Source organism: Equus quagga, chromosome 18, assembly GCF_021613505.1.
Source record: "Equus quagga isolate Etosha38 chromosome 18, UCLA_HA_Equagga_1.0, whole genome shotgun sequence".
Lineage (NCBI taxonomy): Eukaryota > Metazoa > Chordata > Mammalia > Perissodactyla > Equidae > Equus > Equus quagga.
Window position 1 is genome coordinate 26761195 of NC_060284.1, and position 14283 is coordinate 26775477.

Below are 14283 nucleotides of genomic sequence, written 5' to 3' on the forward strand. Positions count from 1 at the left end.
ACATAATGAAATAACTTTTAGTGTTTATATAGAAAAAGGTTTGTATTTGTTTACAAATTGATTCATTTGGCTTTTTTTTTCTCTCTTACTCATGATGTACTTTAAAATATGTTATCTGTTACTCTGAAATAACATTTTTTAGTTCCTATAGAAACCGTTTTAAGAGTGGTCTGAAGGTAGCTCAGTTTTGTTGTTTTTTGTAGGACGTGCTTGTAGACAACGTTAAGGTATCGGGATTTGAAGCAGTTAAGAATGTCTTTGCCAAGTCGACAAACAGCCATTGTTAACCCTCCGCCGCCAGAGTACATAAATGCTAAGAAAAACGGGCGAATCACAAACCAACTGCAGTATCTACAAAAAGTTGTCCTGAAGGCTTTGTGGAAGCATGGCTTTTCCTGGCCTTTTCAGCAGCCTGTGGATGCCGTGAAACTACAGTTGCCTGTAAGTGTGTATTATAATTATGTTAGTTAAAAAGAAAAAAAGAAAAGCCCTATAAATCTCTGGAAGAAACAAACCAGTCTTTAATATTATAAAATATGTTTAATTTAATAAATGCCTATCTTGTTCAGCACCACTGAAGAATATCCCAATGAGTTTTTTTCCCTAAACAACACAGCTCATTTTCTGAGCATTGAAATTCTTATTTTAACAGTTTGTGGTAAATTATAGTGCATGGTTTTTTGTTATAGCGTGTGTCAGTTGACCTTGTGATGCAGAGTTATCATGCATGTCACCTTCTCCATGAAGTCACTTCCTAGCAGACTTAGGTGTATCACACGGAATTCAGCTTTAGGTCTGATAGTAGGAATTCTTAGCCATCTGGTAACAGAATGGTTAAGTCACGTAATATAGCTAGTAAACTGTGGAGCTGGAATTGTACTCGACCTGTCAGACTCCGTAAATACTAGTTTCTTTTTCTTCATGCTCTTCACTCTTTATTTTCCATAGTAGTTCTGCTCTTACGTTCTTGTCTTTGCTATTCTTCATTTATTGGCTTTTTTTTTTTCTCTGAAAAATAATGCCATGGCAATCAGCTTTGTCTCTTATTACTGAAGGTTTTGGTTTCCAGATTATGGCTTTTTAAAGGTAATCAATTGCTCTCTCTAGTTATAGGTGTATGAATTCTTAAAGATTTTTGTGTACCAATAGTTGAAGTGAATTCGTTCTTACTACTAACATTTAGAATTTCTTCTTGAAAACTCTAGGATTATTATACCATTATAAAAAACCCAATGGATTTAAATACAATTCAGAAGCGCTTGGAACATAAATATTATGTAAAGGCTTCAGAATGTATAGAAGACTTTAATACGATGTTCTCCAATTGTTATTTATACAACAAGGTATGTAGGCCTTGTGTTAGACCTGCTAATTCTTTGCTGTTACGTGTGGGAGATGTGTATAAATAAGTGCAGATTTTAAGTCTTGATTTGGGGTATTTTATATATTTTTAAGGATGATTTTTTTTACTGGATTTCATAATTTTCATATCAATATGTGTTGAGTCTATTTGCTATCTTTTTAACTGAATAGCTATAATGGCTTTTTATGTTTTAAAAAACGAAACACCAATGATAGCTGATTTCTGTGAGTAAAATATTATTTCAAAATGTTCTCTAGCACACTTCTGCCATTTTAGTTATAAGATGAATGGTAAACCTTATTATACAGTAATCTTGGTTAAATTTTCATGGTGTAGATCTCTAGCCAGGACCTAAGAAGCCAAACAAATCACATACTTCGAAACTTCATGTGAAGTTAACTTAAAGATCAGACATATTCCCTGTTGTATCCCAGCAGTAGTATTTGCATTTGTCTTAATGCGTTAGCCTATGTGATAATATACATGGGTGTTTTGAAGTTAATCTTCACATATGCTTTCATCCATAAATGGGTTCATGTATTCAACTTTTCCTTCATGTAGTATGCAGGGTACTGCGTCCTTTCAAGCTGTTCTTTGATATCTAAAAATTTTATAACTATAGCCTATTCAGAATCACTGGTGACACTGAAATGTAGTGGAAATTTTGATTTGGTTCCCAAGGTAACTATTAATGCCACTTTATATGCATAAAAGATTTAAGAATATTAGCCAATAAGAATTTTTTAAAAATCAGAACTAATGACATTCTGAAAGTACCATTGGCAACTTCATTTTAATTTAACAATTGCAAAGAGTCCTTTTGCATTTAACATTTATTTCTATTTTTTACTCTTTTTTTTAGTGAACTTTATTTTTCTCCTCCCAAAGCCCCAATGCATGGTTGTATATCCTAGTTGTAAGTCCTTCTAGTTCTTCTATGTGAGCTGCCACCACAGCATGGCAACTGACAGGCAGGTGGTGTGGTTCCACAACTGGGAAGCAAACCCGGGCCACTGAGATGGAGAGCACAGAACTTTAACCGTTATCAGGTTATCCACTATCAGGTTAACCACTGTCAGGGCTGGCTGACATTTAACATCTTAAAATGAAGTTCAGGGGCTGGCCTGGTGGTGCAGCGGTTAAGTTTGCACGTTCTGCTTCAGTGCCCCAGGGTTCACTGGTTCAGATCCCGGGTGCAGGCCTACACATGGCTTGTCAAGCCATGCTGTGGCAGGCATCCCACATATAAAATGGAGGAAGATGGGCACGGATGTTAGCTCAGGGCCAGTCTTCCTCAGCAAAAAGAGGAGGATTGGCAGCAGATGTTAGTTCAGGGCTGATCTTCCTCAAAAAAAAAAAAAAAATGAAGTTCAGTAATACTCCTGAACTACCTAACTCAGAAATAATTGTTCTCTGCCTTAGGCTTTTGCTTTGCAATTTACTTAGTAGTGAAGTAAAGCAAGAAGAAGACTTCTAAGCAGGTAGTTAAGATATAAAAACCGAGTTAGTCTACAGTGTCGTTTTATTGCTAATTAAAATTAAATTAAAAACGGAATCGTGTCACGTCAAACCATGAGGTAGTTTGCACAGCCATGAACAAGTTTGTTTTAACTTACTTGTGAGGTAGAACTTCCAGTGTCTGATACCGTTCTGTATTAGTAGGATTGGTTGGATTGTAACTCTCTAGTGTTCAGAAAGGCATCCTGGGTCCTCTTTAGAAGGTAAAAGGGGAGGATGTTAGAATTTGAAATGTGAAGTGCTGCATTATTTTCTAAAGTTAACTTAGAAGCAGTAAATATTGTTTAATAAATGCAGTCGAAGATTACTATGTCATTGTCTTCTGTAAGGTAGCCTGAGTTATGGAAATTTGGTACAGTGACCATACTGTGTAACCTTAATGGTATATTTTATGTATTTTCTAGCCTGGAGATGACATTGTTCTTATGGCACAAGCTCTAGAGAAGTTGTTTAGGCAGAAATTATCTCAGATGCCACAAGAAGAGCAAGTCGTGGGTGGTAAAGAAAGAATAAAGAAAGGTAAACTCTTTCATATATATATGAATGTGTGTGTGTTTGTGTGTGTGTATAAGTATAATGACTAGAACTAAATAATAAATCCCTCAAAGGAAACATATCCAGAAGTCCTCCTACATCCTATTCTATTGGTGTCAAATGTCCATTTAAATAGTCTGCTGCATCTTGAGCACAAGGATGGCTGTCACACAAGATTAGAGAGGACTGTATTGATGATGGCCTTGGAGCCGGGTTTCCTGTAGCCATTCCCATAGCAGGCACTCAGTAAATCATAGCTGCTTTTACTATTTTTAGTCTTGTATCTGTGCTTTAGATCTTGTATCTGTGCTGTGCTAGTAAGAGGGCCAAAATGGCCAACAATCTCTGTACCAAAAGATCCCGTAGCTAAGAATGAAATGTTACTGTTGGGTCTGAAGATTGTCTTTTTTTAAAACTCCTTCTTAACTTAAAAAAAAACTTTAGAGGGGAACTTTTTACAGCTAATCATAATAATTAAATATGGAATTACAAAGTTAATGTTAAGTATTCAAATGGATTTATTGTAGAGGTTAACCAAGATTGTCAGAGATCGAATGTTGTTTTATCTTTGGGTCACTGAAGCTGTAAACCTTGGTTAAGTTCCTTAATCATTCCATGTAGTTTCCCTGTGTATAATATCACGACAATATTTAGCTTTCATGGTTGTAAATGTTTATAAAGTATATAGTTAAGTGGCTGGGATATAGGAGACTTGTAGCTCTACAAGTGATAGTAGAGGTTTTTTTTATTGATAGTAATTGTATTTGTTTCCTTGTTTTTGATAGATCTTTAAGATAGATCATCACTTATAGCTTGCTTTAACCAATCCTGTGAGATATTCTGTGTTTATTAAAGTTATTATTTATTATTTTTGGAAAGACAGAAGAACATGCACAATTATTCCGTTGGCTGAATCATCTGAAGATGATTCTGTTGTTCTTTGGCAACCAATTCTTTTCTTTTTCTTCTCCCCAGAGCCCCCCAGTACATTTATATATTCTAGTTTTAGGTGCTTCCAATTGTGGCATGTGGGATGCCGCCTCAGCATGGCTTGATGAGTGGTGCTATGTCTGTGCCCAGGATCCGAACCCATGAAACCCTGGGCTGCTGAAGCAGAGGGCACAAACTTAACCACTTGGCTGCAGGGCCAGCCCCTGCAACCAGTTCTTATCTTCAAGCCTCCAGACATCTCCACTTGGATGTCTTATACACATCTCACATCCAACATGCTCACAGTTAAACACTGATCTTCCCTAGATTATTCTTTGTAACAAAAAGTATTGACACACAGTTTTTCAAGCCAGAATACTAGAGATTGTCCTTGATTCCTTCCTTGCTTTGATTCTTTCTCACACATTCTGATCATTAGTAAGTCATTTGGATTCAACCTCTAAATTGTCCTTGCAACTGTCCTAGTCCAGGCTACCATCTTCTTAGTTCCAGTGATCCTGATTATCCTGCCTTGTTGATTCTCGTAAATGGACGTTGGATCTTGTCAAATGCTTTCTCTGCATCTATTGAGATGATCATGTGATTTTTATCCCTCATTTTGTTAATGTGGTGTATCACATTGATTGATTTGCAGATGTTGAACCATCCCTGCATCCCTAGTATAAACTCCACTTGATCATGGAGTATGATCCTTTTAGTGTATTGCTGTATTCAATTTGGCAATATTTTGTTGAGCATTTTTGTATCTATGTTCATTGGCAATATTGGCCTGTAATTTTCCTTCTTTGTGTTGTCCTTTTGATATCAGGGTAATGTTGGCCACATAGAATGAGTTAGGAAGTATTCCATCTTCTTCAATTTTTTGGACTAGTTTGAGAAGGATAGGTATTAAATCGTCTTTGAATGTTTGGTAGAATTCTCTGGAGAAGCCATCTGGTCCTGGACTTTTGTTTTCTGGGAGGTTTTTGATTACTGTTTCAGTCTCTTTACTTGTGATTGGTCTATTTAGATTATCTATTTCTTTTTTATTTATTTATTTACTTTTTTGCTTGGAAAGATTCACCCTGAACTAACATCTGTTGCCAATCTTCTTTCTTTTTTCCTCCCCAAAGACCCAGTACATAGTTGTATATTCTAGTTGTAAGTCCTTGTAGTTCTTCTATGTGAGACGCTGCCACAGCATGGCTACTGACAAACGAGTGGTGTGGTTTCATGACTGGGAATTGAACCTAGGCCGCTGAAGTCCAGGCTGCTGAAGCAGTGAGAGTGCCAAACGTAACCACTACGCCATCAGGGCTGGCTCTCTATTTCTTCTTGATTCAGTTTTGGGAGGTTGTATGAATCTAAGAATTTATCCATTTCTTCTACATTGTCCAATTTGTTGGCATATGGTTTTTCATAGTATTTTCTTATAATCCTTTGTATTTCTGCAGTATCTGTTGTAATTTCTCCTCTTTAATTTTTAATTTTATTTATTTGAGCCTTCTTTTTTTCTTAGTCTGGCTAAGGATTTGTCAATTTGGTTTATCTTCTCAAAGAACCAGATCTTAGTTTCATTGGTACTTTCTATTGTTTTTTTAGTCTCTATTTCATTTATTTCTGCTCTAATTTTTATTATTTCCTTCCTTTTGCTGACTTTGGGCTTTGTTTTTCTTTTATCTAGTTCTGTTAAGTGTAGTTTAAGATTTCTTATTTTAGATTTTTCTTGTTTGTTGAAGTAGGCCTGTATTGCTATAAACTTCCCTCTTAACACTGCTTTTGTTGCATCCCATAAGAGTTGGTATGTTGTGTTTTCCTTTTCATTTGTCTACAGGTATTTTTTGATTTCTTCTTTGATTTCTTCATTGATCCAGTGGTTGAGTAGCATGTTGTTTAGTCTCCACATATTTGTGACTTTCCCAGCCCATTTCTTTTAGTTTGATTTCTAGTTTCATAGCATTGTGGTTGGAAAAGATGCTTGATATGATATCACTCTTCTTAAATTTATTGAGGCTTGCCTTGTTTCCAAACGTATGATCTGTCTTTGAGAATGTTCCATGTCTGCTTGAGAAGAATGTGTATTCTGCTGTTTTTGGATAGAATGTTCTATATATATCTATTGAGTCCATCTGGTTTATTATTTTGTTTAAGGCCAGTGTTTCCTTCTTGACTTTGGGTCTGGATGATCTATTCATTGATGTGGTTGTTGAGGTTCCCTACTATTATTGTGTTGCTGTCAATTTCTCCCTTTAGGTCTATTAATAGTTGCTTTATGTACTTTGGTGCTCCTGTGTTAGGTGCATATATATTCATAAGTGTTATGTCCTCTTGGTGGAAAGTCTCTTTTATTATTATATACTGCCACTCTTTGTCTCTTGTTGTCTTTTTTATCTTGAAGTCTGCTTTGTCTGATATAAGTATGGCAACACCTGCTTTCTTTTGTTTGCCATTTGCTTGGAGTATCTTCCATTGCTTCACTCTGATCCTGTGTTCATCTTTAGAGCTGAGATGTGTTTCCTGGAGGCAGCTTATTGTTGAGTCTTGTTTTTAATCCATCCAGCCACTCTGTGTGTTTTGATTGGAGAATTCAATCCATTTACATTTAGAGTGTTTATTGATACGTGAGGGCTTAATACTGCCATTTTATCTCTTATTTTCTGGTTGTTCTGTATTTCCATTGTTTTTTTTTCCCTTGTATTTCTGACTGCCATTTCAGTTTGGTGGTTTTCTGTGATGGTTTTCTCTTTATTTATGATTTGTGGCTCTGCTCAGAGTTTTTGTTTAGCAGTTACCATGGGATTTGTATAAAAGATCTCATAGATGAGATAGTCCATTTTCTGATAGGCTCTTATCTCCGTTAGCCTAAGCAGGTTCCATCCCTTTCCTCTTCCCCTTCTGAGTTATCATTGTCACAAATTTTCTTTTCTGTGTTGAGAGTTTGTGACTAAATTGAAGCGTTTATAGTTATTTTTGATCCTTTCCTTTCCTTTGTCTTTTATGTTATAATTGTTTACTAACCTAGTCTGATATAGAGCTGCAATTTTTCTATTCTGTCTATTTATCTCCTTGCTCAAGGTTTTATAAAGCTTTGCTTTTCAGTTTGAGATGGAAGGCTCCTTTCAATTTCTTGTAAGGCGGGCCTAGTGGTGATGAACTCCCTCAGCTTTTTTTTAATCTGGGAAAGCTTTTATTTCTCCATTGTATCTGAAGGATAGTCTCACTTGATAGAGTATTCTTAACTGGAAGTTTTTGTCTTTCAGCGTTTTCAATATATCATTCCATTCTCTCCTAGCCTGTAAGGTTTCTTCTGAGAAACCTGCTGAAAACATGATAGGGTTTCCTTTGTAGGTTATTTTCTTCTGCCTTGCTGCCTTTAATATTTTTTCTTTGTCATTGACTTTTGCCAGTTTTACTATTATATGCCTTGGAGAAGGTCTTTTTGCGTTGATGTAATTAGGAGTTCTATTGGCTTCATGTACTTGTAAGTCCAGTTCTTTCTCCAGGTTTGGGAAGTTCTCAGCTATTATTCCTTTGAACAAGCTCTCTGCTCCTTTCCCCTTCCCTTCTCCCTCTGGAATGCCTGTAATCCTTTTGTTGCTTTTCCTGATTGAGTTGGATATTTCTTCAAGAATTTCTTCATTTTTAAAAAAGTCTTAATTCTCTCTCCTCCACCTGAAGCATTTCTATATTTGTATCCTTTAAATCACTAATTCTGTCCTCCATAATGTCAGCTCAGTTTTTTATGGATTCTGGATTTTTTTTTATCTTATTAATTGTGTTCTTCATCTCCAGAATTTTTTTTTCTTTTTTTTTTTTTTAGAGTTTCAGTCTCTTTGGTGAAGTGTTCCTTCTGCTCATTAACTTTATTTCTGAGTTCGTTGAACTGTCTTTGACTTTTCTTGTAACTTGATGACTTTCTTTATGACAACTGTTTTGAATTCTCTGTCATTTAGATTGTAAATTTCTGTGACTTCAGGACTGATTTCTGGGGACTTGTCATTTTCCTTCTGCGCTGTTAATGTAGTCCTTCATGGTATGTGAATTGATCCTTATCCAGCGCATTTGTGGTAGTATCAGGTGCTGATTCCACTTGCCACTGGTGAGGATAGGGCAGGAGCTGTGGTTTCTGGTCCCGTCTGCTGGAAGTTGTGCTGGTAGGGCTGCGTTTGTGTGCTGACTGCAGCTGCTTGGCATCTTATCTACGCATGCACAGGTGGGGGCTCTGTGCTCTGCTCTTGGGTAGCTCTGGTGTAGGACCAGCTGAGCTGGTGTACTAGATAGTGGGGTGGGGCACATTCTTTTGCGTATGTGCGGGCGAGCTCTGCCCTTGCAGGCAGTTCAGCTGAGCTGCTGTGCTTGGGGGCTCCTTCACGCACACTGAGCTGCGCCACTTGGTGAGGAGTGTTCCCATGGGCGGGGCTGCCATGGCACTGTGGGTGCTTCTGTGGGCTGGGCCACCACTCTGAAAGCATTCATGCACAGCCCAGGCTGTCCCTCCCCTTTCTCTTACAGTCACACTGGCCTCTAGGACCTGTGACCTAGATTGCTGCCCCTGGGGAGACGGAGGGGTTTACTCACTTAGTTCCACTGCCTCCTGGGGATCCAGTCCCCCCACCTTCAGATATATGGCTGCATGGATCTCTCATATGTCCTATTGTGCTGTGTAGGGAATCCTCTGTTGGTTAATGAATGTCTGTTTAGTTGTAACTTAGAGAGGAGAGACAAAGAGAACAACTCACTCTGCCATGATGCTGACATCACTCTCCAGATTTTGGTCTGTTCTCTCCAGGATAGCAAAAGTGATCTTTGAAAAATAAACTAGAACATGTCATTCGTCTATTTCAAACCTCTCTTTGGCTTCCCATGGAAGAATGAAGTCTAAATGCGTGCTGTGGTCTTTGTGATCTGGTCTTTGCTCAATTCTCCATTCTCATCCCAAGCTACTTTCCTCTCATTCACTACAGTTTTCCCGGAATACATTTTTACTGCCACCCTGTTCTCTGACTGGCTGCTCCTCTCTTTATAGTAATATCTTATTTGGCACCTTCAGAGAGACCTTCCTTAGCTATCTTCTTTATAATAGGTCTCTGCCTTAATTTACTTAGAACCCTGTATATTTTCTCCCTAGCACTTAGCATCACATTTAATCACTTTGATTACTTATTTTTTTATGTCTATTTCTTACACTAGACAATATCCAGAATCCTTTTCTCCTCACAGAGATTTTTGTTCTAATTGGGGACATAAGTAAAACTAAGTAAATGTAAGTTATTCCTCATTATGCATATCTAACTCCTGAGTTCAAAGAGCAACAGTTGGGATATCAAAGGATATGAGGTTATCTGAATCTATTTGACTTCTAAGTTTTAGTGAGTAGCGAGAACTCAGAGATTGAGGAATACGAGCCCTATCTTAAAATATATTCAAATATATTTGGTTCTTGTGTTTATTTAGCAAGAATTTGGAGAATAAAGAATACCTAAATGTTATATGTGCAGTGTCATAATGTCATGGAAAAAATAAGAATAAGAGAACTAGAGAGTGGTGGGGTTAGAAAGAGAGGGTTGTTTCGTAAAGGGTGGCTTGAGCAGACGACGTTTGAGTAAAGGCCAGAAGGGAATGTTGGAGTGAGCCAAGAGGATCTCTCCTTCCAGACAGTGTAAATAGTCTTCTTATGCTTACCAAATTTGAGGACAGCAGGCCAATAGGCTGGAGTGAAATAAGTGAGGGGGAAGAGTGATAGGAAATGAGGTTGGAAGGAGGGCTGAGGTGGGGGAGAAAGATAGAGAGATTATACAGATCCTTATAAGCCATTATGAGGCCTTTGGGTTTTACTTGGAGAGAAGATTAGAAGTCATTGGGCGTTGAACAGAAGTGTCAGGGTCTTATTTGAATTTTAAAAGATCACTTTGCCCTTTTGAGAATAGACTCTAGGATGTAAAAGCAGAAGAAGGAAGGCCTCTTAGGATGCTATTGCAATAATCCAGTTGAGAATTGGTGATTCCTTGGACCAGAGTGATTCCCACTTATAATAGGAGTTGGATTCTGGATAAGAAGGTAGAGCCAAAAAGATTTGCTGATGGATTGGATATTGGGTTTGAGAGAGAGTGGAGTCAAAGATAACTTCAAGGTTTTTAGCCTGAGCAATTAGAAGAATGGAGTTGGCTTGATGGAAAGGATAGACTTTTGAAATAATAGATTTCAGAGTGATGCGATCCAGATGTCATAAGTCATAGCATTCTCTGGGAACATACAAGGCAGAAGAACATGCACAATTATTCCTTTGCCAGAATCATCTGAAGGATATATTGATAAGAGAATCACATTCACATCTGTTGTTCTGTGTCAACTAGTGATGGAGTATCTGTAAAAATTTTGAATTCCTTGGATATTTATGCAGAGCATTCTGAAGACCTCACATAGTACTATATAGTTTGTCTTCAGGATGTCTGAAATTTTTGCTCATGTTTACAGCTACTTGAAGCTAATCACAGAATTCTATTAGTCTGAGTTTGAACCAGGCAGCTTTTTGAATAAAATTGATAAGCCTAATAAATAATACAATTAATGGGTTTTGCAGTCTCCAATATTATGTCTAAATTGGTCTAGCACTGTCAGCAAGTGTGTGTGGGAGGGTGTCAGTGGGGAATGGGAGTGTATTGTGTTTATATTGCTAAAAAGCTGACCTAAATGAATTAAAATAGAATACTAAGAGAAAAGTCATGTTAGTTTTATATTTTACTCAAGTATTGTCCCTGGTTCACACTTTACTAGGCACTCAACAGAATGTAGCAGTTTCTTCTGTAAAAGAAAAACAATCCCCCAAAGCATCAGAAAAAGTGTTTAAGCAGCAAGTGACTCCCTCTGTATTCCCAGAGACGTGTGTTTCTCTTTTAAATGTGGCACAAGGTGCTCCACTCAACTCTACCTCACAAACAGTGGCCCAGGTAAGTTTACGGTAGCTTTAAGATGTTTCAGTGTAAGTTTGGTTGTTGTGATGTCTATACCATTTTTTAACTTGATATGAAAATTGGTATTCAGCATATAGCAGGTAATCTTTTTGTTTGTATGTATTTTTTGAACAGACAGGATGTGAACCAAATTTTAGAGATTTCTTAGGTAGAATTTGAACTGGTTTAGTATCTTTATAGTATTAATATCTGTTGTCCAACTTCATTTTTTTTTGTAATGTAACTTTTCTTGATTCACAATTTGACGGATTGATAATTTTCTTTTTAAAATTGTGTGCTCTAGCTGATTTCAGATATTCAGAAATTTTTTTGGTATAACTATGAGCTTTTTTCCCCTGTCTCTCACTTTGTCTCAAAGGTTTACACAAGATAATCTTTGGGATGTAGGAGGAAAATGGGCAACTATTTATTTTACCAATAAAAGAGAAATTAACCTTTACTAATATTTAATACATGAAAGATTTGGTGATAGTAATCCTTTCCTTTTTTTTTTTTTTAACTGATAAGGGTAGTGATTTTAAAAAGTTTGAAAACTGTTGCTCTGAATGTCACCTTCATTTCAGGTTTTTTGTTGTTGATGAATTGTTTTGTTTTAGGTTACAAGGGGTGTGAAGAGGAAAGCAGATACAACAACTCCTACAACTTCAGTAGTTAAAGCAAGTGGTGAATATTCCTCAACACTTACAGAAAAAAAATTGAAAATGCAGCCTATGAAAGAAAATGTGCTGAAGAATGTTTTCCCAGATTCTCAGCAACAATGTAAAGCTGTAAAGAGTATTAAAGTAACTGAACAATTAAGGCATTGCAGTGAGATTCTTAAAGAAATGCTTGCAAAGAAACATTTGTCATATGCATGGCCCTTTTATAATCCTGTTGATGTTAATGCCTTGGGACTCCATAACTACTACGATGTTGTGAAAAAGCCCATGGATCTTGGAACCATCAAGGTAAGTGTTGTCTTAATAGAAGGAACTTCTTTTCTTTATTATAAAAGTAATCTTGTCATTGTAAAGAAATTTGAAATTCAGAAAAAGATGAAGAAGAAAATTAAAATCACCTCGATTGTATCCAGTCATACCACCTAGAGTGAATCGTGGGAACATTTAAAAATGTGTCTTTTTATTTTCTTCTGTTCAAACACATCCATCGTTCTTTACCATAATATTTGAGTTACAGTATGTAATATAACTCTGTACCATGAATTTTCACTTACTATATTGTGGACATCTTATTATATATTCAAGAATAGTTTTAATAATTGCATAATTTGAATGCAATTTTTTTTTTTTTGGTAAGGCATTTATGTAGTTTCCAACCCTCTGTAGTTTTCTGTTTTTTTTTTTTTTTTTTTTTTTTTTTTTGTCTTCTGGTGGATTGGTAAGTTTTCTTTGTTGCTGACTTGGAAACTAAATTATTGGCAAAATATATATTTTAAGGGAAACTACTAAACGAATAGAACTTAGCATTTACAAAATTATTATCTGTCTTCCTCCTGAATGACTACTCATTGTACTCCCTATTCTTTATTATTGTCTAGAAGTTTTGTTCTTCTTTTAAATAGTTTTATTTTTTCATCATCAACATTGTTTATTAACATGTTACTAATTTTTGTGCTCACCCTCATTTCTTGCTTCTTACTCTTCTCTCAGTTTTTCTTTTGGCGGAAGTGCAAACTTCAGTGGCTCTTCCATGAGCGTTTATAGATCGTAAACTCTTGATAGTTGTATCTCTGAAAGTGCCTGTATTTTGTCTTGAATGATTTTTAACTGACTGTGGAATTCTAGAATGACAATTATTTTCCCTCAGCACCAGGAAGATATCTTCTGGCATCTATTGTTGCTGATAAGAAGTCTGCTGTCAGTCTGCTTGTCATCCTTTTGTAGGTAATCTGTCTTTCCTCTCTCTAGTTTAATTTTTAGTTTTGATTTTCCTCTCTCTAGCATTTAATTTTATTCATCTTGATTGGCACTTAACACTTTCAATCTGAAGCTCATGTTATAAATTCTGAAAAAATGTTTAACCATTCTTTCTTCAAAATAAGCTTTTCTACTTTTCGCTGTATACTAATTCAGACTGAGAGGTCATGAAACATTGCCTGAAATCAGTAAACCTGAGCTGAGTCTTCAAGGATAAATAGGACTTAGTAAGTTAAAGGACATTTAAGGCAGGGGGAGCAACTTGGAAGGCCTTGAGGTGAGGAAAACATATCCAGAATACTATATTTAGGCTAACATGAAACATATGGAGAATATGAAGCAATGACTAGGGGAAAATGAGACTGGAAGGAAACTGGAGCTTGCATGTGAAAGAGCCTCATTATGAAGAGGCCAACAGCTGCCATTTCACCTGAGAATTATGTCCTCCTATTGATTCTTAGAATGATTTCTCTAGAAGCAGTCTGTAGACTGGTTGGGAGGCTCTTTTAGGATTAGAAGGGTAAGAAGATGGTGCCTTTAATTTAGTTCTCTGAAATCATTCTCAACTGCCAATGATCTGATTGGTGGAAAATTATGTTTTGTGTTTTAGTTTTATGTTTTTTTAATTACAGATGAGGTATGGCATGTTGCATTGGTTTATTGGCCTTTTGTATTTGTTTATTAATTGTCCATTAATATACATGTTTTGCCTAGCAGTCTATAGGATTTTCTTTTCTGTTTGCTTGTTCTTCTTTTTGTAGTGGCTGCCTAACTTTTGCTGCTCTACATCCCGACTCTTCCATCCACTTTATATGCAGCTACCTAAAAATGTAACCTGTGTTGATATTTCTCTTCTCTTCTATTTTTAATGTCTTTTCATTCCTTGGAGAATTTTAATATAAATTTTCATTTAGATGTTCAAGATTGGTTTAAGGAGTATATCTTTACACTGCTTTCCTATGATCAAACTTGTCTACCCAAGATTATCTTATCTGGAAACACTCTGTTTTCCTGGTTTTGTCATTTTGTTCCTGTTCTTTCTTTACTTGGA

The 14283-nt window shown here is 36.3% G+C and overlaps 1 protein-coding gene across 1 annotated transcript in view; it reads left to right on the top strand.

Moving 5' to 3' along the window:
* Positions 1-237: 237 nt before the first annotated feature.
* The window catches only part of BRDT (bromodomain testis associated), a 39847-nt gene continuing 25801 nt past the window's right edge, over positions 238-14283 (top strand). The window contains exons 1-5 of the mRNA XM_046645314.1: positions 238-441; positions 1206-1343; positions 3286-3400; positions 11120-11292; positions 11913-12263. Of these exons, the coding sequence (XP_046501270.1) occupies positions 253-441; positions 1206-1343; positions 3286-3400; positions 11120-11292; positions 11913-12263 (966 nt within the window). The 5' untranslated portion in view covers positions 238-252. The remainder of the gene's footprint in view (positions 442-1205; positions 1344-3285; positions 3401-11119; positions 11293-11912; positions 12264-14283) is intronic.